At 44.2% G+C, this 26,277-nt stretch overlaps 1 protein-coding gene across 1 annotated transcript in view; it reads left to right on the top strand.

Annotated features, from left to right (window-relative positions):
* Nucleotides 1-3,651: 3,651 nt before the first annotated feature.
* ASB18 (ankyrin repeat and SOCS box containing 18) overlaps nucleotides 3,652-26,277 on the top strand; it is an 82,062-nt gene continuing 59,436 nt past the window's right edge. Inside the window, exons 1-2 of the mRNA XM_049889036.1 lie at nucleotides 3,652-3,856; nucleotides 6,509-6,511. Coding sequence (XP_049744993.1) covers nucleotides 3,652-3,856; nucleotides 6,509-6,511 — 208 coding nt within the window. The remainder of the gene's footprint in view (nucleotides 3,857-6,508; nucleotides 6,512-26,277) is intronic.

Genomic DNA, 26,277 nt, shown 5'->3' with positions numbered 1-26,277 from the left:
ATAGAAGACTTCTGAGAAGTTAGGGGGAAAAAGTGGTGCTGAGATCTTTTCCCTTCAAATGATGGCGTGAGCTCTGGGAGACAGGGGGCAGGGTGGGCAGGGGTGCGGTGGGGGGGGCACAAAGACTCGTCAGACAAGGGAAGAGAGAGAAATAGAGATTAGAAGATTTCAGCTTGAAATAAAGAAATTCATGTTGCCTTAAATATAATTTGTGTTAGTTACATTTCAGTTCCTAATTTATACATAGCAAGGTTGATAAAGAATTACATTATAACAAAATTAGCCAGGATAATTAGCATAGTGTATGTGCCACTGATCAAGCACCCAGCAGATAGCTTGGTAATTAAGATCGGTGGAGGCCATATTCTGAGGCTTTGTCATCTTATTATCTGTCTAACAAGTGCTTCGTCTTTACCTCCCTTCTGATTTGAACTTCAATAGCAGTCGCTAATAATTCTCATTTTACTTTTTTAAATTACTTTATCCCGATGCCGATAATTTTCCTCTGGTCACTACCCATGCTCTCTTTATATTTACACAAATGAAAGGCATCTGCTTTTGATTTCCAAAAATCAAACGACATATTGCACTGCACAAATCTGCTGCAAAAGACCTCTTTCTAGTGTTAAAAGGCAAAAACGTCACTTTGAGGACTATGGTGGGCCTGACTCAAGCCATGATATTTTCAATTGCCTCATATGCATTCGGAAACTGGACAATGAATAAGGAAGACAGAAGAATTAATGCCTTTGAATTATGGTGTTGGTGAAGAATATCGAATATACCATGGACTACCAGAAAAATGAGTGAGTCTGTCTTGGAAGAAATACAGCCAGAGTGCTCCTTGGAAGTGAGGATGGAGAGAGTTCATCCCCTGTACTTTGAACATCAGGAGGGACCAGTCCTTGGAGAAAGACATCATGCTTGGTAAAGTAGAGGGTCAGCAAAATAGAGGAAGACCCTCAAGGAGATGGACTAACACAGTGGCTGCAACGATGGGCTCAAGCATAGCAACAATGGTGAGGATGGCACAGGACTGGGCGGTGTTGCGTTCTGTTGTACGTAGGGTCACTATGAGTCGGAACCAGCTCAGTGGCACCTAACAACAGCAGCATCAAAGGCATTTGATGCTGCAAAGCACTGGACCATTTCCATGATTTACAAGGCAGAGTGAACATACTACCTGTGAATGCCTTCAGCTGCAAGTAATTAAAAACATAACTAATAGTGCTTAAGGAATAAAAACAAGAAGTCTGTTGGTTGGCAGCCCAGAGCTGAGGCTGAGGTTCAGAAATGTCATCAAGGAACCAGTCTCTTCCTCTCCTTCTGTTCCACTCTCCTTAGTGTATTGATCTCCTATCTAGTGCCTGCCAGCTCATGGCTGTAACATGGGTGCCAAAGCTCCAGACATCACATCCATGTTCCAGGAAAGAAGAAAGGTAAAGGGAGGTGCCAGCCACTGCATCATTTTCAATCAGGAAAGCAGAAAACTTCAGAACAGACCACTTGTACACTCATTAGCCAGAGCTGGGCTGCATGACCTCGCCTAGCTGCATGAGTAGCTGAGACATCAAGTAGCTGGAAAGGAGACTAGGGCTAACACTACTGACTTAAGTCAACGGGATTCATCACCAGGCTCTGTTAGGCTGTGGGAAGGGGGAATGGACATTGGTAAAAACTACCTGTTATGTCCTCCAAAAATATATGTAGTAAATCCCAACTCCTATATCTATGGTTGGAACCTGGTGGTGCAGTGGTTAAGAGTTTGGCTGTTAACTAAAAGGTCAGTTGTTCAAGCCCACCAGCCACCCTTGGGAACTTTGTGGGGCAGTTCTACTCTGTCCTATAGGGTCATTATGAGTCAGAAAGGACTCAATGGCAACAAGTTCATACTTGTGGTTATAATCCCATTTGGCAATGGGTTTTCTTTGTTATGTTAGTAAGACAACATGAAGCTGATCAAGTAGCCAAGGAATAGAAGCTGAAGAGGTAAGAACCTTCCTTCAGAGCTGACAGAGAAAGCCTTCCCCTAGAGCCGGCACCCTGATTTTGGACTTCTAGCCTCCTAACTGTGAGAAAATAAATTTGTGTTTGTTAAATCTACCCACTTATGGTATTTCTGTTATAGCAGCACTAGATAACCAAGACACTCCCCATGCCTGCCTCGTAAACGCAGGCTTTCAAATGCAGAGCCGAGCATGTTGGGGAAGCACCTATGTGTGGAACAGAACCTGCCAATTCCTCCAGGAGCTGAGAGGAAGAGGGAAGGAGAGAGAGTGAGAAAGAGAAAAGGCGGGGTTTGGATTGAATCGTGCCCCCCCAAAATGTGTGTCAAATTAGTTAGGCCATGACTCCCAGTATTGTAGGATTGCCCACCATTTTGTCATCTGGAGTAATTTTCCTATGAGTTGTAAATCCTCCCTCTATGATGTTAATGAGGCAGGATTACAGGCAGTTATGTTAATGAGGCAGGTCTCAATCTACAAGATTAGATTTTATCTTGAGTCAATCTCTTTGGAGATTAAAAGAGAGAAGTGAGCAGAGAGACAGGGGACCTCATGCCACCAAAAATGAACCAGGAGGGGAACATGTCCTTTGGACCCAGGGTTCCTGTACTGTGAAGCTCCTCAACCAGGAGAAGATTGATGACAAGGACCTTCTCCCAGAGCTGACGCAGAGAGAAAGCCTTTCCCTGGAGCTGGTACCCTGAATGTGGACTTCTAGCCTCCTAGACCGTGAAAGAATAAACTTCTGTGTGTTAAAGCCATCCACTTGTGGCATTTCTGTTATAGCAGCACCAGATGGCTAAGACAGATGTTAAGATGGGGGTGCAAGGTAAAGGAGGCTATACGAAGCTGCATCCCACACCCTACACCCTGGACCCTCAGACCGTCTCAAAATACTTGGTGTCAGCAGTCATACTGCTGAAGCAGCCCAGTCTTGTGCACAGGTAGATGTGGGGGGGACCCAGGGACAGTGCTTGAATGCAGTCCCTAAAGGCAGGGGTGACCATGGGGAAGGAGCCCGCCCCACCCCAGGAATGCACAGGAATCAACGAGGGGGGGTTCTCTTCCGTGGGATCCATAATAGTGTGCTTTGAGCACGTTTGCCAGCCTTGAGGCGTGGAGGGGGGGGCCGGCTAATATTTAGGTTCTACTTTTCTTTCTTTATTTGATGCTTTTGTCTCCTCGAGGCCAGGCAGCCCAACTCTCAATTTGGAACCCAAAGATTCCATCCCATTCTGCAAGCCTATTCAGCTCAAGGTTTGTCCAATTGCCAGGTGACCAGGCTCTGCCTTCAGGTGAAAGGAGGTGCGTGTGCTGTGGTATATCAGAGAATGTTCCTTTCAACAGAACACAAGCCCCAAGTCCAGGCGCAGGCAAAGGTTTCTGAAGTTTCAGGCCAGACTCTCATGTTGGATAAAAGGCAACATTTTTTTGTCCCCGCTCCTTCCCCCACTCACAAACCTGTCTACTGCCCCGTCTCTGGAACAACCCTTAATGACGCCTTTGGAAAGATGAGTCACAGCTCCCTGTGACAGGAGCCAGGCCTCTTCTATTTTTAGCAAACACCCCCACATCCTCTCCGAACGGCTGCTAACTCTGGACTCAGGTTAACAGAAGGACTGGTCGTTGCACCGGTGACACGACAATGCCAGACTCGGGTTACCTCCCGGACTACCCGCTCAGCTCAGACTTAGTGAAGAGATTAAAGCTGGCCCTGGACTCCAGGGATGAGGACAGAGTGGCAGACGTGATCTGCTCTGAAGTCAAGCACGTGGACGCCGTTATAGAACTGTCCAATGACGACTGGATGAAGGACCCCTCAGCCCAGCTGCCCCCCGGGGTGCTCCTAGGTAACCAGAAGGCATTGGCTACATTTGAAACTGAATTTCCACCACACGGGCTGATACGCAGCTTGCGTTTCAGGGGTGGGTCGTTCCTGGGCAAATGATACGTACTTGGGTATCTGAGTCATATGTACGTATGTGTTCGTATTTATACGTATATGTTGCTGTTAGTTGCCATGTATGCATTGCTGTTGCTAGGTGCCGTTGAGTTGATTCCAACTCGTGACACCCACCACGTGTGCACAGAGTAGAACTTCGCTCCATACGGTTTTCAAGGCTGCGGCCTTTCTGAAGCAGGCCACCAAGCCTTTCTTCTGAGTTGCCTCTCGGTGAGTTCAAACCGCCAACCTCTCGGCTAGAAGTGGAGCACTTAGCCATCCGCGCCACCCAGACGGTGGTGCATGTATGTATGTATGTATACACACACACGTGCGCACACACACACACAAACATACTGTATCTACTGTGTGTATACATCTGTGTTGCACAAGCAACAATGGGCACAACACAAAAAATTTAAAAAGAAAAAATTAGTCCATCTCTCACCATCCTAACATAGCAGCTGTTTTCGTCTCTCTATTTTTTCCCAACCTTGTCCATTTGCTTGTGTAAATTTCACCTACTTATCATCAAAGCATAAAGATAATTTTTTTTTCTTTTGAGTTAATACTTCTAAAGTATTTTCCACGTTCCTACAAAGTCTTCTTCATTTCAGTGGCCGATTAAGGTGACTGGGAGCCCTTGCGGTGCAGTGGCTAAGAGCTCAGCTGCTAACCAAAAGGTCAGCAGTTCAAATCCACCAGACACCCTTTGGAAATCCTGCAGGACGGTTATACTCTGTCCCGTAGGGTCGCTATGAGCCAGAATTAACTAGAGAGCAGAGGGTTTGGTGCTTTGGTTTTTTACTGTGTGCACAATAGTGCAGAGGGTGGAGAACATAAACCTGAACGACACAGGACTCCCTCCCCGGAGCTTATGGTCCAGCCAGTGTCACCACAGGGAGGTTGTGGGGAGTCTGGAAAAGCACAGACCTGGAGTGAGGCGCTCCAGCTGGCTGTACAACCTCGGGAAAGTCACTTTCCTTCTCTGGGCCAATCCCCACCTTCTTACCTAGGGTGTGAGATTAGATTTGTCCTACCATATCAAAGGCCCACAAGCTTCCTGAGAAAGGCCGCCATGCTGGAATGAGCTTGGAAACGTTCCATGCCAGGTCCCTCTCTCTAAGGCTGTGGTTTTGCCACAATGGACAAGGTTACAGCTGCATTGGGCATAGTTTCTTATCTGACCCCAGAATTTTGCTTTCACATCAAGTGACAGCACGTAGGATTGGTGTTTGTGGACACCACCAATGGTGGCTTTGGGAATGGCTGTTCTGGGTTAACATTTAGGTCCCTTCTAGCCCCATGTTTCCCGATGATCACAAAGATCCTGCTGCAGCCTGAGTCGGATTCCCTTTGCCTGAGCATGGAGCAAACAGTCTCTTTCTCTTGGTCAGCATGAGTCCTTGGAGAACACCCAGATCAGAACAAGAGTTGTTTGGATTCAAGTGTATTTGTGGGGTCGTTAGGAAATCTTGAAGTGTGGTTAGAATTCATGGTAATAGACTTGAAATGCAGTCTGTGTAATAAAGAATTTGGCTGGCCTGATTCCTGGGAGGTAGCCTCTGAATCCTTGGAATTTCCAGAGTGATGGAACGTCTTTGTTATTGACGGTGGACCCTCGGACCACGCCTGACAGTTTACTCCGATGAAATGATTCATGGTGGTCCCCTAGGTAGTTTATGCAAACAAGACCACTCAGAGTGGGGGCTGGCTGCACCAGAAAGGCTGACCAGGTGATTAGAGGGTTGGTGCTTTGAACCAAGTGACATCAGCTTGATTCCCAGGGATAAGAGGGGACTGGAGATCAGGTTAATCACGTGACCAAGGATTCAGTCCATCACTCCTGTGTAATGAAACCTCAACAGAACCTGGACAGCTAGGGCTCTGGTTGACAATGCTCTGCCTATTGTCACACACTGGTGTGCCTGAAAGCTGGCATATCCTGACTCAACAGGGAGAAGATAAAAGATGGTTCACGTTTAGGGCCCTCTCACACCTCGCCTCATGTGTCACTCCCTTCCACTGGTTCTGAGGCTCTAATAAAACTAGAACCCTAAGTACAGCACTTTCAGGGAGTTCTGTGAGAGTTCTAGTGAATTCTCGAAACCGAGCTGGTGGGAGGAACCCCAGAATTTGTAGTCAGCTGGTCAGGCGTGAGTGTGACCTGGAGATCCCTGAGCTGGTGTCTGCAGTGACAGCAGTCTTGTAGACAACTGGGCCCTTAGCCCATGGATTCTAACCCAACTCCCTCCAAGTAGTTAGAAGTCAAGTGCACAGTCCATATTGTGAAGGGATACCATCAAGAATGTAAACCCCAGGAAGGGGAACGGGAAGATGAAGAAATGGTGCTGCCCAGGAAAATGGGGCTGGGCCAGGTGACTGGTGAATAAGGCTGAGCCCCAGCCCACCCACCACAGCCTCCCCATCTGAGCCACCCACCTGACCAGACAAGAAGCCCCAGCCAGCCACACCCTGAACCTGACAAGCACCCAAATTTCAGGTCTGTGAGTGTCTCCTCAGCTCACCTGCAGCAACCCACCCTTCCAGACGCCCACAGGGGGTCACCTCCTCTTGAAGGCCACCCCTGCCCTCCAAGACCGAAACCTCACCTCACCTCTTCACCTGAATACAACAACTCAGTCTCCATCAGTTACCAAAAGACACGGCCTTGCTGGGCAATTTTCATAGACCAGCTGAGTACATCACGCTCACATACGACCTCCTCAAAGGCAGGAATAGGAACCCTGGTGGCACACTGGTTAAGTGCTCAGCTGCTGACAGAAAGGTTGGTGGTTTGAACCCACCTAGAGGTTCTGTGGGACAAAGACCTAGTAATCGGCTCCCATAAAGATTACAGCCTAGAAAACCCAGTAGGGTAGTCCTACGCTGTCACTTGGGGTTACTACGAGTTGGAATTGACTCAACAGCACCTAACAACAACGGCAAGAGCCTTGCCTAACACTTGGTCGCATCCAGAGTCTGCTTGAGTTCTTGGCCCAGAGAATTAGCTCAAAACCCGGGGCTGGGGGACGGGTGTCGACGGCCAAGCCCTTTGCTGGCCTTCAGCTGGGCTGGCACCGGTGTATTTCCACAGACACTGCCGGGGTTGGGTTGTTTGCACAGAAAATGTTTGAGTCTACATTCTGCCAAAGCCAGCTCTCTCCTTGCCAATATCAGCAACAGTTCCATTACCTGTCCTTGCCTCTTTTCGATACCGAGTGGCTCACTAGCCACCAAGTACACGGAGAGGGAGGAAGGACGGCTGGGGGCGGGGCGGCGAGGCCCATCCTGCCCCCAAACGCATAAACTGTACAATTTGGTAACTGGCGTAATCAAAGTACTTAAGAAACAACTGATTACTAATTGCTATTATTAAGGATGTCAGCATTCCGTGATTTTGCTGCCGATATATTATATACAAGTCAAGATGCTACTTGAATTCTTGATTGAAATAGAAAAATAGTGGCATTATGTTGTGTTTGGGGTAATGGTATTTAAGCATCTGGAGGCAAGTTAAAGAAATACTAATTGAGATTTTATTAAGAAATTGCACCCGGCAGTACATATAGGTGAGGACTGCGTGTTGATGAGCCTGTGACAGACACACATGTGTGTGTAAAATGTGGTCAGTCTGCAGAAGACAGCGGACTTCTCGTCCAGAGAGTGCTTCTAAAGGTGTGGCACTGGGCATGCCATGGTGGTGGGCCACATGGCCCCTAGTGTCAGCCGTTCTGCCTTATATGTGAAGAGGTGTAACCCTTTGGACAAACAGTTGAACGAGTTAGAGGACCACAGCTTCTTCCTGCTGTTGCTGTCAGCTGCTGTCAAGTGCGCCCCTGACTCAGGGCAACCCCGTGCACAGCAGAACAAAACGCTCACTGCTCAGTCCTGAGCCATCCCCATGATCAACTGCAGATCAGGCCATTGTGATCCATAGGGTTTCCATTCGCTGGCCCACCTTCCTAGGCCATCTTAGTCTGGAAGTTCTGCTGAAACTCGTTCAGCGTCCTAGCAATGCATGAGGTGTGTTGGCCGGGAATCGAACTTGGGTCTCCCGCATGGAAGGTGAGAATTCTACCACCGAGCCACCACTGCTCCTGCCTTCAAGGAGTCATGTTCTGACACAAAGACAAGAGCGCATGTAATGATGGTGGCCTCTGAGACATGGTGGTGTAATGAGAAGGGCACTGCACCAACAGTAAGGTGACTGGGCTCCTGCCTTGGCTCTACCACCAGCTGTGTGACCTTGAACACCTCAGTCCCTCCCTCTGAACCTGAGTTTCCTCATTAAAAAAAAAAAAAAAAAATAGATTGCTCCTGCTCATCCCTAAGGTTCTTTACAAATTTGAGTAACTAGGTTCTAAACTGAGCCCCGGTGTTATAGTGGTTAAGATCTTGGCTGCTAACCAAAGAGTAGGCAGTTCAAATCCACCAGCCGCCCCTTGGAAACCTGATCAGGCAGTTCTACACTGTCTTATAGGTTCCCTGTGAGTTGGAATGGACTCAATGGCAGTGGGTTTTATATATATATATATACACACACATAACTGGGATTGGGTTTTATATATATATACATATATATATATATAAACTCTTCTGCTAACCAAAAGGTCAGTTCTACTCTGTCCTATAGGGTCGCTATGAGTTGGCATCGACTCCACAGAAATAGGTTTGGTTTTTGTGGGGGAGATGAACTAAACCCCATCACCTCCCCAGGTGTGATGACTCCCAACAGGAGCCTCTGTAGACAACGTCCACCTTCCAGAAGGTCTCCAACGGCCAGGGGCAGGCCTGAGGGCTGTGAGGGTGTCTCCTGGGAGGCTGGTAGGAGACTGGTTTGGGATCTGGGATGTGGGGAATACACAGCCTTTTGGCTCGGAGTTGGGGCTGTGTGGTGCAGTGGTTAAGAGCTTGGCTGCTAACCAGAAGGTCGGCAGTTCGAATCTACCAGCCACTCCTTGGAAACCCTATAGGGCAGTTCTACTGTATCCTAGGGGGTCGCTATGAGTCTGAATCGACTTGACAGCAATGGGTCTGGTTTGGTTTTTGGTTTTTTGGCTCAGGGTCAGGCCTGGGCTGGTTGTTAGGGGGATAAATCCCCAAACCAGAGCATGTTATAACGAACTGGCCTCGTATGAAGGCAAAGAGCCAAGAATCTGCAGCGCAGTAAGACCCTCCTGTTCGGGATGCGTTTCTCCTAGGCTATCTTGGGTTGCAGGTCTGAGGACCCAGAGCTGGGCGGCGGCATGAAGCCAACACTCTTCCCAGGGCTCCATTAGGTCTGTAGTCCACCTGTCATGGCTGGAGTTGCGTCCTCCAAAAATATGTTTTGTAAATTCTAACCCCTATCCCTGTGGACAGGAGCCCTGGTGGTGCAATGCTTAAAGCACTCAGCTGTACCCAAAAGGTCGGTAGTTTGAAGCCACCAGCCGCTCTGCTGGAGAAAGATGCGCAGTCTGCTTCCACAGAGATTACAGCCTTGGGAACCCTCTGGGGCGGTTCTACTCTGTCCCCTGGGGTCACCATGAGCCAAAATCAGCTCCGCGGCACCTAAGAACAACATCACAGCTGCTGATGTAATCCCAGGTGAGAGCAGGGTTTTCTTTGTTACGTCGATGAGGCCTTCCCCAGGCAGGGTGTGTCTTACGCCAGCGAGGCCTTCCCCAGGCAGGGTGTGTCTTAAACCTCCTTTGAAATATAAAATGAGCAGATTGGGCACAGAAGCCAGGACACACGGACGGAGGAAGACAGATGCCACACCACACGAAAATCTCCAAAGAGCTGAGGAACGGGAGCTGAAAAGAGACAAGAACTTCCCCCCAGAGCTGACAGAGGCAGAGAACCTCCCCCTAGAGCCAGTGCCCTGAATTCAGACTTCTAGCCTCCTAACTGTGAAAAAATTAATTTCTCTGTGTTGAAGCCATCCACTTGTGGTATCTCTGTGATAGCAGCATTAGGAGGCTAAGACACACTTCTATGCCTCCATTTTACAGATGGGAACACTGAGGCTCCCACTTGGCCACTCACAGGTCAGTAGCAGAACGTAAGCTAGCATGTGTCCCGACTTGCAGTCAAAGGCTCGTGTTGCTTACCCACCCAGAGGCATCTTGCAGAAGGATCTGTGAAAAAATGTCCCCCCTGGAGCCATGTACAACTCTTTGACTTGAACATTATACACTGTTAGGATTGAACTGTGCTCCCCACGAAGATACACTGAAGTCCTAAGCCCTGTACATGCGAACGTGACCGTGTTTGGGGAAATTGGATCTTTATTTGAAGATATTGTCAGTGAAGTTAAGGAGTTCATATCGGAGTAGGCTGTGCCCTAATCTTATATGACTAGCATCTTATATAGGTGCCCTGGTGGTACAAAGGTTAAGTGCTTGGCTGCTAAGATTGGTGGTTTGAACCCATCTGGCAGCTCTGTCAAAGAAAGACCTGGCAATCTGCTCCCATAAAGATTACAGTCTGTGGGGGAACATCTAGTTCAATTGGCATAATACAGTTTATAAACAAAATATTCTATATTCTACTTTGGTGAGTAAGGTCTGGGGTCTTAAAAGCCTGTGAGCAGCCATCTAGGATACTCCACTGGTCTCATACCTTCGGGAGCAAGGAAGGATGAAGAAAACTAAAGACATAAGGGAAAGACAAGTCCAAAGGACTAATGGACCACATCTACCACAGCCTCCACCAGACTGAGTCCAGTACAGCTAGATGGTGCCCGGCTACCACCACTGACTGCTCTGACGGGGATCACAATAGAGGGTCCTGGACAGAGCTAGAGAAAAATGTAGAACAAAACTCTAACTCACAAAAAAAGGCCAGACTTACTGGCCTGACAGAGACTGGAAAAACCCAAGAGTATGACCCCAGACAGTCTTTTAGCTCAGTCAAGAAGTCACTCCTAAGGTTCACCCTTCAGCCAAAGATTAGACAGGCCCATAAAACAAAATGAGACTAAAGGGGTGCACCAGCCCAGGGCAAGGACTAGAAGGCAGGAGGGAACAGGAAAGCTGGTAATAGGGAACCCAAGGTTGAGAAGGGAGAGTGTTGATGTGTCATGGGGTTGTTAACCAATGTCATAAAACAATATGTGTACTAACTGTTTAATAAGAGGCTAGTTTGTTCTGTAAATCTTCATCTAAAGTACAATTAAAAAGAGAAAGAAAGAAAGCCTAGAAAACCCCATGGGGAAGTTCTACCTGTCACATGTGATCGCTATGAATCAGAGTCAACTTCATGGCACTCAAAAACAACAACCAAAGCCTACAGCCGTCGAGTCAATTCCAACTCACAGCAACCCTCTAGGACAGAGTAGAACTGCCCCTGTAGGTTTTCCAAGACTGTAATCTTTATGGAAGCAGATCGCCGCATCTTTCTCCTGCAGAGTGGCTGGTGCATTAGAGCTGTCGACCTTTCAGTTAGCAGCCAGGAGTTTAGCCACTGACCACCAGGGCTCCACAACAACAACAGTGTGTTATAAAAGAGAAGAGCAGACAACGGAGACAGTCACACACAGGGAACAGCACCATGTGAAGATCTGTCTACAAGAGGCAAAGGAACGCCAAGGATTGCGGCAGCAATGTAATCTAGGACAGAGACACGGAACAACCCCTCTCTCAGGAGGAATCAACACGGCCCACACCCTGATTTGGACTTATGGCCTCCAGAGCTGTAAGACAATAAGTTTCTGTTCTTTAAAGCCACACACTTTGTGGTATTCTGTTACTGCAGCCTCCCACGCACATATACACACACACACATCAATAGCACGGGGTCCCTGGTTTCAAATAATTCAGCAAAAGTATTCAGAAAAAAAAAAACACATGGGCAAATAAGTGGGGTGCTCGGGTGGAGAATAAAAGCAGAAATAAGAAGCAAGAGGTCACCCAGGACAGGAGGAGCAAGGGGAGGGCAGTTCCCTGTTCCCGGCTGTGCACCCTGCGCAGAGCCTGTGGGGGCAGGGGGAGCCTGCTCGGAGCGAAATGAAATTAAACCTTTCTAAGTACTTATAAATCAGCACCTAATGACACTATCCCACCACCAGCCTGAGCGTTGCTCTTATTACTTTGATTCACAAGCCAGGAAAAGATCCGGAATTATGCACAAATTATTGTCCCATCTTCTTAATTAACGCTGATTGCAAAATTCTTGCTAAAGTCCTTGCTAACAGACTCAATTATGCGCTGCCTGAATTGATTCACCCGGATCAAGTGGAAGTTATTAGAAATACACTTTCCTACAATAACATCAGATTATCTTTGAATATCGTTAAATTATTTAGGAATAAAATGGCTCCAGTGCCAGCCCTGGCTTTAGATACAGAAAAAAAAAAATCTCCCACCACCTAGAATTAAAGTAATTTCTTTGCTTCCTCCAAGACACACGCTCTAGGCTCTTCTTTTCCCAGAAGCAGGTTGATGAGATCACATACATGCCTTAGAACTAATGGCCCAGCTTCAAAGGCATATGGGCAGGAAGAAAAATTCTACAGGGTCCATCTCAGCTCCCCCCAATATGAACCCTCGCTGCCTGCGGTACATAGTGCAATTGCAATTAGACGAAATCAAGATATTTTCAGAATCAAAATTGAGAAACAGGCTAATAAAGAAATAATGTATGCTGATGACATACTTCTATTAGCATCACTCCCAAGCACACTGGAGGGCTTGGGAAGAACAAAAAGAAACGAGAATAATAGTGAAGAGTCTTTTCTACGTTTCCAAGAGGACACTAGTTCTCTGTGATGGTGTGCACTAATGACATAAGCGTGGCGAAGGAGCTAAGTGGAATGCCAAACACCGTCTCCAGCCTCGTCCTACCTTCCCAATCCAATTTCCCATTATTTTCTAACATAACACCAAATTCAGCAGCTAGATCTTGAACCAGAACTAGGTCTGTTGTGTTTACCATAGGCTGGCACTTATTTGTTGTTGTTAGTTGCTGTCGAGTTGTTCCCGACTCACGGCAAGCTCACGTGCAACAGAACGCAACATTGCCTGGTTCTGCACCATCTTCATGATCGTTGGTGTGTTTGAGTCCATTGTTGTGGCTATCCTGTTACTCCATTTCACTGGCGGTTTGCCTTGTTTTTGTTGGCCTTCTGCTTGACCAAACATGATGTCCTTTTCTAGCAACTGGTCTTCCCTGATGGCACGTTCAAAGTAAGCAAGCCGGAGGCTCGCCATTCTCACTTCTAAGAAACTTTCTGGTCATGTTTCTTCTAAGATCTTGGAGCTTAGTAGGGGCCTAACAAACGTTTACAACCAAATAGCGTATGGAAAACACTATTAAAATCTTGACAGACTGTAATCAAAAGGAAGGGAATCTAAATAAAGGGAGCAAAATAGGCGACCATAGACACATGAGGCCATGGCGTCTTACAGAAGGAAGTGGGACTTGGCTAGAAGTTGGGGTGCATAAATCTGAGGAGAGGGAGGGAAATCCAGGCCAATAAATGGGACTACATTATGGGAAGAGTCATAGACATTATGGATGATGCAAATGGTTAACACACTCAGCTGCTAAGCAAAAGTCTGGAGATTCAAGTCTACCCAGAGGCACCTTGGAAGAAAGGTCTGGCCATTTACTTCCAAAAAATTAGCCATTGAAAACCCCATGGAGCACAGTTCTACTCTGACACACGTGGGGTCACTAAGAGTCAGAATTGACTTGACAGCAGCTAGTTTGGATGGATATATATATTATATATATATAAATATATACACACACACACAGCATGAGACAACAAATTCTAGACATAGGTCTTTATACTTATTTGGACCAGCAATGAAAAGCCATTCAGCAGAGAGACGAGACCATCTAATTAAAAAAAAAAAAAAAAAAAATCTCTTTTACGTAAATAGAAAGGACAGAAGTGGAGAGACTGGGACCAGTAGACCAGCTGTTATGGATATGTGTCCCCCAAGATATGTGTCAACTTGGCACGACCATGATTCCCAGTATAGTGTGGTTGTCCACCATTTTATGACCTGATATGATTATCCTGTGTGTTGTAAATCCTAACCACTATGATGTTAAAGAGGCAGGATTAGAGGCAGTTACATTAATGAGGCAGGACACAATCCACAGTATTAAGCTGTATCTTCAGTCAATCTCTTTTGAAATATAAAAGAGAGAATCCAGCAAAGCGGACAGGGACCTCATTACCACCAAGCAAGAAGAGTCAGTAGCAGAGCACATCCTTTCGACCCAGGGTCCCTGCACTGAGAAGCTCCTAGACCAGGGGAAGATTGATGACAAGGACCTTTTCCCAGACTGAGCAGAGAGAGAAAGCCTTCCTCTAGAGGTGGTGCCCTGAATTCAGACTTCTAGCCTCCTAGACGGTGAGGGAAAAAATTTCTCTTTTTAAAAGCCACCTATTTGTGGTCTTTCTGTTATAGCAGCACTAGATGACTAAAACAGGCCAAGGAGGTGCTACACTCTTGCTGGCCATCTACTTGTGCCCACTCTCACCTGCTTCTTTACTAATTGAATCCCCATTTTATTTGGCAATACGGTAAAACCTGCGAAAGCCAGAAACTGTGTAACGCAGAAACCTGTCAAAGAAGGAAAACTCAAATATTTTCCACTACTTAGAGAACAATGAAAAAGTGTTAACTACACCCTGTCAAAAACAGAAAACTTATGAGACCTGAAAAACAAGGCAGTCTTATCAAGTTCCGGCTCTCACAGTTTCAACCATATCTTGTGGAAGGTAGGAACAGCCTTGTCCCACGGTGCTAGTCAACAATGAACTTAACCACAGGTCAAAGAGGGCGGAAGAAAGAGTCAGAGAATTTGAAAACAGAACAATAGAAAGTATCCAATCCAAAGAACATAAAGTAAAATAGTTGAAAATAAAATAAACAGGGACCCTAGAACAATATGGTCCATGGATGATGCAATTGGTTTGCACTTGGCTACTAACCAAAAGGTGGCAGTTTGAACCCAGTGAAAGAAAGCCCCGGTGATCTGCTTCCGCAATGATCACAGCCAAGGAAACCCTATGGAGCTCAGTTCTGCTCTGTGTGTAGGAATTGACTCGACAGCAATGGGTTTGGTTTGGTTTGATGGGACAATATAACTGTCTGGCACTTTGTCGTACTGTGGGGGCTTGCCTGTTGCTGTGATGCTGGAAGCTATGCCACCGGTATTCAAATACCAGCAGGGTCACCTATGGTGGACAGGTCTCAGCTGAGCTTCCAGGCTAAGACAGACTAGGAAGAAGGACCCAGCAGTCTACTTCTGAAAAGAATTAGCCAGTGAGGGGGGCGGAGCCAAGATGGCGGACTAGGCAGACGCTACCTCGGATCCCTCTTACAACAAAGACACAGAAAAACAAGTGAATCGATCACATACATAACAATCTACCAACCCTGAACAACAAACACAGATTTAGAGATGGAGAACGAACTAATACGGGGAAGCAGCGATTGTTTCCAGAGCCTGGAGCCAGCGTACCAGTCAGGTACGGCACAAGCACAGAGAGCTGCTCCACCCCCCTGAACTAACCCCGGGAGGGGGACCAGCCAGTTCCGCGGGCAGCGTGGGACGCAGCCGGTAGGAGAAGTCCCCGGGAGGCAGTGACTGGTCTTGGAGCAGGAAGAGCAGCGTCCCAGCCGGGGAACCGTCTCGCCGGGATTTGGACTGGACGCAGGTACGGCATAAACACGGAGAGCTGCTCCACCCCCCTGAACTAACCCCAGGAAGGGGCCCAGCCGGGTCGCACGGGCGGCGTGGGTCACAGGCGATAGAAGTCCCCAGGAGGCAGTGACTGGTATTGGAGCGGGGAGAACAGCATCCCAGCTGGGACACTCGGTCACGGCACAAGCACGGGGAGCTGCTCCACCCATCTGAACTAACCCCGGGAGGAGGCCCAACTGGTTCGCGGAGGTGGCACGGCCACGCAGCTGGAGGGACAAGAAGTCCCTGGGAGGCAGCGACTGATTTTGGAGTCGAGAGTGCACCGTCCCAGTAGGGGAGCCTTGACGCTGGGCGTGGGGCTGGAAGCAGAGGATCTGACCGTGACTCCAGTGGGCCAGACCCCCCGGGGGTAATCTCCACACAGCCAGCACACATAGGCGATGCGCCCGCGGGAATCTCAGATATAATAGTCATTCCAAGCAAGACAAGCAACTCTGGCTATATTCTGAGGTGCTACTCTCCTATCTCTCTGTTCCCTCCCCCACCCTCCCCAGGCGGCTTCATTAACATCTGAATAGCCTGAGCCAGAGGGAGAACTCTGATAGGGATCTGACTGCATTTTTTTTTTAGCGGATTTTCTGGAAAAACTAGTTTCCCAGTGATGGCTTGGAGAAAACAATCCATATCAAACCACTTAAAGAAGCAGACCGTGACAGCTTCTCCAACCCCCCAAACAAAAGAATCAAAACCTTTCCCAAATGAAGATACAATCTTGGAATTATCAGATACAGAATATAAAAAACTAATTTACAGAATGCTTAATGATATCACAAATGAAATTAGGATAACTGCAGAAAAAGCCAAGGAACACACTGATAAAACTGTTGAAGAACTCAAAAAGATTATTCAAGAACATACTGGAAAAATTAATAAGTTGCAAGAATCCATAGAGAGACAACATGTAGAAATCCAAAAGATTAACAATAAAATAACAGAATTAGACAACGCACTAGGAAGTCAGAGGAGCAGACTCGAGCAATTACAATGCAGACTGGGACATCTGGAGGACCAGGGAATCGACACCAACGTAGCTGAAAAAAAATCGGATAAAAGAATTTAAAAAAATGAAGAAACCCTAAGAATTATGTGGGACTCTATCAAGAAGGATAACCTGCGGGTGATTGGAGTCCCAGAACAGGGAGGGGGGGCAGAAAACACAGAGAAAATAGTTGAAGAACTCCTGACAGAAAACTTCCCTGACATCATGAAAGACGAAAGGATAGCTATCCAAGATGCTCATCGAACCCCATTTAAGATTGATACAAAAAGAAAAACACCAAGACATATTATCATCAAACTCGCCAAAACCAAAGATAAACAGAAAATTTTAAAAGCAGCCAGGGAGAAAAGAAAGGTTTCCTTCAAGGGAGAATCAATAAGAATATGTTCTGACTACTCAGCAGAAACCATGCAGGCAAGAAGGGAATGGGACGACATATACAGAACACTGAAGGAGAAAAACTGCCAGCCAAGGATCATATATCCAGCAAAACTCTCTCTGAAATATGAAGGCGAAATTAAGATATTTACAGACAAACACAAGTTTAGAGAATTTGCAAAAACCAAACCAAAGCTACAAGAAATACTAAAGGATATTGTTTGGTCAGAGAACCAATAATATCAGATATCAGCACAACACAAGGTCACAAAACAGAACGTCCTGATATCAACTCAAATAGGGAAATCACAAAAACAAACAAATTAAGATTAATTAAAAAAATAAATAAATAAAAATACACATAACAGGGAATCATGGAAGTCAATAGGTAAAAAATCACAATAATCAAAAAGAGGGACTAAATACAGGAGGCATTGAACTGCCATATGGAGAGTGATACAAGGCGATATAGAACAATACAAGTTAGGTTTTTACTTAGAAAAATAGGGGTAAATAATAAGGGAACCACAAAAAGGTATAACAACTCTATAACTCAAGATAAAAACCAAGAAAAACGTAACGACTCAACTAACATAAAGTCAAGCACTATGAAAATGAGGATCTCACAATTTACTAAGAAAAACGCCTCAGCACAAAAAAGTATGTGGAAAAATGAAATTGTCAACAACACACATAAAAAGGCATCAAAATGACAGCACTAAAAACTTATTTATCTATAATTACCCTGAATGTAAATGGACTAAATGCACCAATAAAGAGACAGAGAGTCACAGACTGGATAAAGAAACACGATCCATCTATATGCTGCCTACAAGAGACACACCTTAGACTTAGAGACACAAACAAACTAAAACTCAAAGGATGGAAAAAAGTATATCAAGCAAACAATAAGCAAAAAAGAAGAGGAGTAGCAATATTAATTTCTGACAAAATAGACTTTAGACTTAAATCCACCACAAAGGATAAAGAAGGACACTATATAATGATAAAAGGGACAATTGATCAGGAACACATAACCATATTAAATATTTACGCACCCAATGACAGGGCTGCAAGATACATAAATCAAATTTTAACAGAATTGAAAAGCGAGATAGATACCTCCACAATTATAGTAGGAGACTTCAACACACCACTTTCGGAGAAGGACAGGACATCCAGTAAGAAGCTCAACAGAGACAGGGAAGATCTAATTACAACAATCAACCAACTTGACCTCATTGACTTATACAGAACTCTCCAGCCAACTGCTGCAAAATATACTTTTTTTCCTAGCGCACATGGAACATTCTCTAGAATAGACCACATATTAGGTCATAAAACAAACCTTTGCAGAGTCCAAAACATCGAAATATTACAAAGCATCTTCTCAGACCACAAGGCAATAAAACTAGAGATCAATAACAGAAAAACTAGGGAAAAGAAATCAAATACTTGGAAAATGAACAACACCCTCCTGAAAAAAGACTGGGTTATAGAAGACATCAAGGAGGGAATAAGGAAATTCATAGAAAGCAACGAGAATGAAAATACTTCCTATCAAAACCTCTGGGACACAGCAAAAGCAGTGCTCAGAGGCCAATTTATATCTATAAATGCACACATACAAAAAGAAGAAAGAGCCAAAATCAGAGAACTGTCCCTACAACTTGAACAAATAGAAAGTGAGCAACAAAAGAATCCATCAGGCACCAGAAGAAAACAAATAATAAAAATTAGAGCTGAACTAAATGAATTAGAGAACAGAAAAACAATAGAAAGAATTAACAAAGCCAAAAGCTGGTTCTTTGAAAAAATTAACAAAATTGATAAACCATTGGCTAGACTGACTAAAGAAAAACAGGAAAGGAAACAAATAACCCGAATAAGAAAAGAGAAGGACCACATCACAACAGAACCAAATGAAATTAAAAGAATCATTTCAGATTATTATGAAAAATTGTACTCTAACAAATTTGAAAACCTAGAAGAAATGGATGAATTCCTGGAAAAACACTACCTACCTAAACTAACACATTCAGAAGTAGAACAACTAAATAGACCCATAACAAAAAAAGAGATTGAAACGGTAATCAAAAAACTCCCAACAAAAAAAAGCCCTGGCCCAGACGGCTTCACTGCAGAGTTCTACCAAACTTTCAGAGAAGAGTTAACACCACTACTACTAAAGGTATTCCAAAGCTTAGAAAATGACGGAATACTACCCAACTCATTCTATGAAGCCACCATCTCCCTGATACCAAAACCAGGTAAAGATATTACAAAAAAAGAAAATTATAGACCTATATCCCTCATGAACATTGATGCAAAAATCCTCAACAAAATTCTAGCCAATAGAATCCAACAACACATCAAAAAAATAATTCACCCTGATCAAGTGGGATTTATACCAGGTATGCAAGGCTGGTTTAATATCAGAAAAACCATTAATGTAATCCATCACGTAAATAAAACAAAAGACAAAAACCACATGATCTTATCAATTGATGCAGAAAAGGCATTTGACAAAGTCCAACACCCATGTATGATAAAAACTCTTACCAAAATAGGAATTGAAGGAAAATTCCTCAACATAATAAAGGGCATCTATGCAAAGCCAACAGCCAATATCACTCTAAATGGAGAGAGCCTGAAAGCATTTCCCTTGAGAACGGGAACCAGACAAGAATGCCCTTTATCACCGCTCTTATTCAACATCGTGTTGGAAGTCTTAGCCAGGGCAATTAGGCTAGACAAAGAAATAAAAGGTATCCGGATTGGCAAGGAGGAAGTAAAGTTATCACTATTTGCAGATGACATGATTATATACACAGAAAACCCTAAGGAATCCTCCAGAAAACTACTGAAACTAATAGAAGAGTTTGGCAGAGTCTCAGGTTATAAAATAAACATACAAAAATCACTTGGATTCCTCTACATCAACAAAAAGAACACCGAAGAGGAAATAGCCAAATCAATACCATTCACAGTAGCCCCCAAGGAGATAAGATACTTAGGAATAAATCTTACCAAGGATGTAAAAGACCTATACAAAGAAAACTACAAAGCTCTACTACAAGAAATTCAAAAGGACATACTTAAGTGGAAAAACATACCTTGCTCATGGATAGGAAGACTTAACATAGTAAAAATGTCTATTCTACCAAAAGCCATCTATACATTTAACGCACTTCCGATCCAAATTCCAATGTCATATTTTAAGGGGATAGAGAAACAAATCACCAATTTCATATGGAAGGGAAAGAAGCCCCGGATAAGCAAAGCACTACTGAAAAAGAAGAAGAAAGTGGGAGGCCTCACCTTACCTGACTTCAGAACCTATTATACAGCCACAGTAGTCAAAACAGCCTGGTACTGGTACAACAACAGGCACATAGACCAATGGAACAGAATTGAGAACCCAGACATAGATCCATCCACGTATGAGCAGCTGATATTTGACAAAGGACCAGTGTCAATTAACTGGGGAAAAGAGAGCCTTTTTAACAAATGGTGCTGGCATAACTGGATATCCATTTGCAAAAAAATGAAACAGGACCCATACCTCACACCATGCACAAAAACTAACTCCAAGTGGATCAAAGACCTAAACATAAAGACTAAAACGATAAAGATCATGGAAGAAAAAATTGGGACAACTCTAGGAGCCCTAATACAAGGTATAAACAGAATACAAAACATTACCAAAAATGATGAAGAGAAACCCGATAACTGGGAGCTCCTAAAAATCAAACACCTATGCTCATCTAAAGACTTCACCAAAAGACTAAAAAGACCACCTATACAGATTGGGAAAGAATTTTCAGCTATGACATCTCCGACCAGCGCCTGATCTCTAAAATCTACATGATTCTGTCAAAACTCAACCACAAAAAGACAAACAACCCAATCAAGAAGTGGGCAAAGGATATGAACACACATTTCACTAAAGAAGATATTCAGGCAGCCAACAGATACATGAGAAAATGCTCTCGATCATTAGCCATTAGAGAAATGCAAATTAAAACTACGATGAGATTCCATCTCACACCAGCAAGGCTGGCATTAATCCAAAAAACACAAAATAATAAATGTTGGAGAGGCTGCGGAGAGATTGGAACTCTCATACACTGCTGGTGGGAATGTAAAATGGTACAACCACTTTGGAAATCTATCTGGCGTTATCTTAAACAGTTAGAAATAGAACTACCATACAACCCAGAAATCCCACTCCTAGGAATATACCCTAGAGATACAAGAGCCTTCATACAAACAGATATATGCACACCCATGTTTATTGCAGCTCTGTTTACAATAGCAAAAAGTTGGAAGCAACCAAGGTGTCCATCAACGGATGAATGGGTAAATAAATTGTGGTATATTCACACAATGGAATACTACGCATCGATAAAGAACAGTGACGAATCTGTGAAACATTTCATAACATGGAGGAACCTGGAAGGCATTATGCTGAGCGAAATTAGTCAGAGGCAAAAGGACAAATATTGTATAAGACCACTATTATAAGATCTTGAGAAATAGTAAACCTGAGAAGAGCACATACTTTTGTGGTTACGAGGCGGGGAGGGAGGGAGAGTGGGAGAGGGTTTTTTATTGATTAATCAGTAGATAAGAACTGCTTTAGGTGAAGGGAAAGACAACACTCAATACATGGAAGGTCAGCTCAATTGGACTGGACCAAAAGCAAAGAAGTTTCCAGGATAAAATGAATGCTTCAAAGCTCAGCGGAGCAAGTGCGGGGGTCTGGGGAACATGGTTTGCGGGGACTTCTAAGTCAATTGGCAAAATAATTCTATTATGAAATCATTCTGCATCCCACTTTGAAATGTGGCGTCTGGGGTCTTAAATGCTAACAAGCAGCCATCTAAGATGTAGCAATTGGTCTCAACCCACCTGGAGCAAAGGAAAATGAAGAACACCAAGGCCACACGACAACTAAGAGCCCAAAAGACAGAAAGGGCCACATGAAACAGAGACCTACATCATCCTGAGACCAGAAGAACTAGTTGGTGCCCGGCCACAATCGATGACTGCCCTGACAGGGAGCATAGCAGAGGACCCCTGAGGGAGCAGGAGATCAGTGGGATGCAGACCCCAAATTCTCATAAAAAGACCAAACTTAAAGGTCTGACTGAGACTGGAGGAATCCCAGCGGCCATGCTCCCCAGACCTTCTGTTGACACAGGACAGGAACCATCCCCGAAGACAACTCATCAGAAATGAAAGGGACTGGTCAGCGGGTGGGAGAGAGACGCTGATGAAGAGTGAGCTAATTATATCAGGTGGACACTTGAGATTGTGTTGGCAACTCTTGTCTGGAGGGGGGATGGGAGGATAGAGAGAGAGGGAAGCAGGCAAAATTGTCAAGAAAGGAGAGACTGAAAGGGCTGACTCAAGAGGGGGAGAGTAAGTGGGAGTAGGGAGTGAGATGTATGTAAACTTATATGTGACAGACTGATTGGATTTGTAAACGTTCACTTGAAGCTTAATAAAAGTTATTAAAAAAAAAAAGAACATTCCAAGATTTTTTCCTGAATACAAGTCTGTCAGTGATAGGATAATATCCATACACCTACAAGGAAGACCAGTTAACACTATTATTCAACTTTATCCCACAACCACTAAGGCCAAAGATGAAAAAAATGAAGATTTTTACCAACTTCTGCAGCCTAAAATTGATCAAACATGCAATGAGGATGCATTGATAATTCCTGGTGATTGCAATGTGAAAGTTGGAGACAAAGAAGAAGGATGGGTAGTTGGGAAATATGGCCTTGGTGATAGAAACTATGTTGGAGAGCACATGATAGAATTTTGCAAGACCAACAACTTCTTCGTTGCAAATACCTTTTTTCACCAACATAAAAGGCAACTATACACTTGGACCTTGCCAGATAGAATACACAGGAATCAAATCAACTACATTTGTGGAAAAAGACAATGGAAAAGCTCAATATCATCAGTCAGAACAAGGCCAGGGGCCGACTATGCAACAGACCATCAACTGCTCATATGCAAGTTCAAGCTGAGACTGAAGAAAATTAGAACAAGTCCACGAGAGCCAACGTACAACCTTGAATATATCCCACCTGAATTCAGAGACCATCTGAAGAATAGATTGGACTCTTTGAACACTAGAGGAGTTGTGGAATGACATCAAGGACATCATACACGAAGAAAGCAAGAGGTCATAAAAAGACAGGAAAAAAACAAAAGACCAAGATGGATGTCAGAAAACACACGGAAACTTGCTCTTGAACCTCCAGTAGCTAAAGCGAAAGAAAAAAATGATGAGGTAAAAGAGCTAAACAGAAGATTTCAAAGGGCAGCTCAAGAAGAGAAAGTAAATACCTTTGCAATGACATATGTAAAGACCTGGAGGTAGAACACCATAAGGGAAGAACACGCTAGGCTTTTCTCAAGCTGGAGGAACTGAAGAAAAAATTCAAGCCTTGGGTTGCAATACTGAAGGACTGTACAGGGAAAATATTAAAGGATGCAGGAAGCATTAAAAGAAGACAGAAGGAATACACAGTCATTATACCAAAAAGAATTGGTCAACACTCAACCATTTCAGGGGATAGCATATGATCAGGAACCAGTGGTACTGAAGAAAGAAGTCCAAGCTGCACTGAAGGCACTGGGGAAAAACAAGGCTCCTAGAACTGACAGAATACTAATTGAGATGTTTGAACGCAGGATGCAGCATTGGAAGTGCTCACTCGTCCATGCCAAGAAATCTGGAAGACAGCTTCCTGGCCAACTGACTGGAAAAGATCCATATTTATGCCTATTCCCAAGAAAGGTGATCCAACCGAATGAGGAAATTATTGAACAATATCATTAATATCACACCCAAGTAAAATTTTGCTGAAGATTATTCAAAAACGGCTGCAGCAGTATACTGACAGGGAACTGCCAGAAATTCAGGCTGGATTCAGAAGAGGACGTGGAACCAGGGATATCATTGCTGATGTGAGACAGATCCTGGCTAAAAGCAGAGAATACCAGAAGGATGTTTATCTGTGTTTCACTGATTATGCTAAGGCATTTGACTGTGTGAATCATAACAGATTATGGATAACATTCTGAAGAATTGGAATTCCAGGACACTTAATTGTGCTCATGAGGAATCTGTACATGGATCAAGAGGCAGTCATTTGAACAGACCAAGGGGATACTTCGTGGTTTAAAGTCATGAAAGGTACGCATCAGGGCTGTATGCTTTCACCATACCTGTTCAATCTGTATGCTGAGCAAATAACCCAAGAAGCTGGACTACATGAAGAAGAACGGAGCATCAGGATTGGGGGAAGACTCATTAACAGCCTACGTTATGCAGATGACACAACCTTGGATACCGAAAGTCAAGAGGACTTGAAGCACTTACTGATGAAAACCAAAGACTGCAGCCTTCAGTATGGATTATACCTCAACATAAAGAAAATAAAAATCCTCACGACTGGACCAATAAGCAACATCATGTTAAACGGAGAAAAGACTGAAGTTGTCAAGAATTTCATTTTACTTGGATCCACAAGCAACAGCCATGGAAGCAGCAGTCAAGAAATCAAAAGACGCATTGCATTGGGCAAATCTGCTGCAAAATACCTCATTAAAGTGTTGAAAAGCAAAGATGTCACTTTGAAGACTATGGTGCACCTGACCGAAGCCATGGTGTTTTCAATTGCCTCATATGCGTGCGAAAGGTGGATGATGGATAAGGAAGACCTAAGAAGAATTGATGCCTTTGAATTGCGGTGTTGGCGAAGAAGATTGAATATACCATGGACCGCCAAAAGAACAAACAAATCTGTCTTGGAAGAAGTACAATAAGAATGCCTCTTTGAAGCAAGGACAGAGAGACTGTGTCTCACGTGCTTTGGACATGTTGTCAGGCAGGATTAGTCCCTGGAGAAGACATCATGCTTGGTAAAGTAGAGGGCCAACGAAAAAGAGGAAGACCCTCAACAAGATGGATTGACACAGTGGCTGCAACAGTGGGCTCAAGTATAAAGATTGTGAGGATGGCGCAGGATCGGGCAGCGTTTCGTTCTGTGATACATAAAGTCACTATGGAGTCAGAAGTGACTCGACTGCGCCTAACAACAACAACAACATAAGCAACTGGAGCCCTCAAGAAGAAGAAAAGAGAGAAAATGGGGCAGAAAAAAACATTTGAAGAAATAATTACCAAATGTCTCCCAAATTTGGTAAAAGACATAAACTTACGGATTTGAGAATTTCAGAAAACCCCAACCAGAAGAGATGTAAGAGATAGAGTCAGACATGTACATGGATGTCTGGCTGCTCGATTACTGTTGTTGAGTCAAGTTTACCTTGAGGCTAACTCTTTTATTACCATTGAGTTAACAGTATACCAGTCACTTTTTATGCCTCTGGATGTTGTAGGTAGTACACTGTTCCAGTTCTAAGGCATTTAGCATCAAGGTGGGTCCCTTTTGAAATGCGTGAAGCTCAGCAGACAGGAGTTGGAGCTTCATTGTTGTGTAGGCTGAGCATTCTTCCTGAATGTGTTAGTTTTGTAAACTTTTGATTTTCTTCCCCTTTATTTCTGTGAGATAAGCCTTACCAGCATAATTATGACTTTCCTATGTGATAGTTCAGGAGCCCTGATGGGTTTGTTTTGGTTTTTCTGTGTCACATTTGGAAAGCCAGAGGTTCCGCATGTAAGCTAATGGAAAGCAGCCCACAGTAAATACCTTATCTAGCTCTCACCAGTATGTGGTCGTACGATAGTTCGGTGCACCACTGATGGTTTGTATTACCAGGCCATATTTCTCAATGTCCGTATTACCAATCGAAAATTTAAACACACTCAATTAGTAACCATGCATTGCAGTACTGAAAACACATGCCATCCAAAAAAAAATTTTTTTTTAAGGAGAAAAAATGTAATAATGAAAGGGCTAAAGAACAGGGTTCATTGGAGGCATGCAGAGAGAAGGGGGCAATAATAGTTTCCTATTTTTTTTTTTTTATTTGGAGATGAGCCGTGTCACTGTCCTCCTCACAAATCTGCTGCCTCTATCAAGGTCAGCACATAATGGTCTGCCACCTGTTTTTGTAAATAAAGTTTTATTGGGACACAGCCACACCCATTTGTTTACATATTGTCTATTTCATGCTACAATGGCAAAGTTGAGTAGTTGCCACAGAGACCTTACGTATGGCCTACAAAATCTAAACTAAATACT

This window comes from Elephas maximus, chromosome 6, assembly GCF_024166365.1.
Source record: "Elephas maximus indicus isolate mEleMax1 chromosome 6, mEleMax1 primary haplotype, whole genome shotgun sequence".
Lineage (NCBI taxonomy): Eukaryota > Metazoa > Chordata > Mammalia > Proboscidea > Elephantidae > Elephas > Elephas maximus.
Note: the sequence above shows the minus strand (reverse complement) of the source record. Positions and strands in the feature narration are given on the sequence as shown.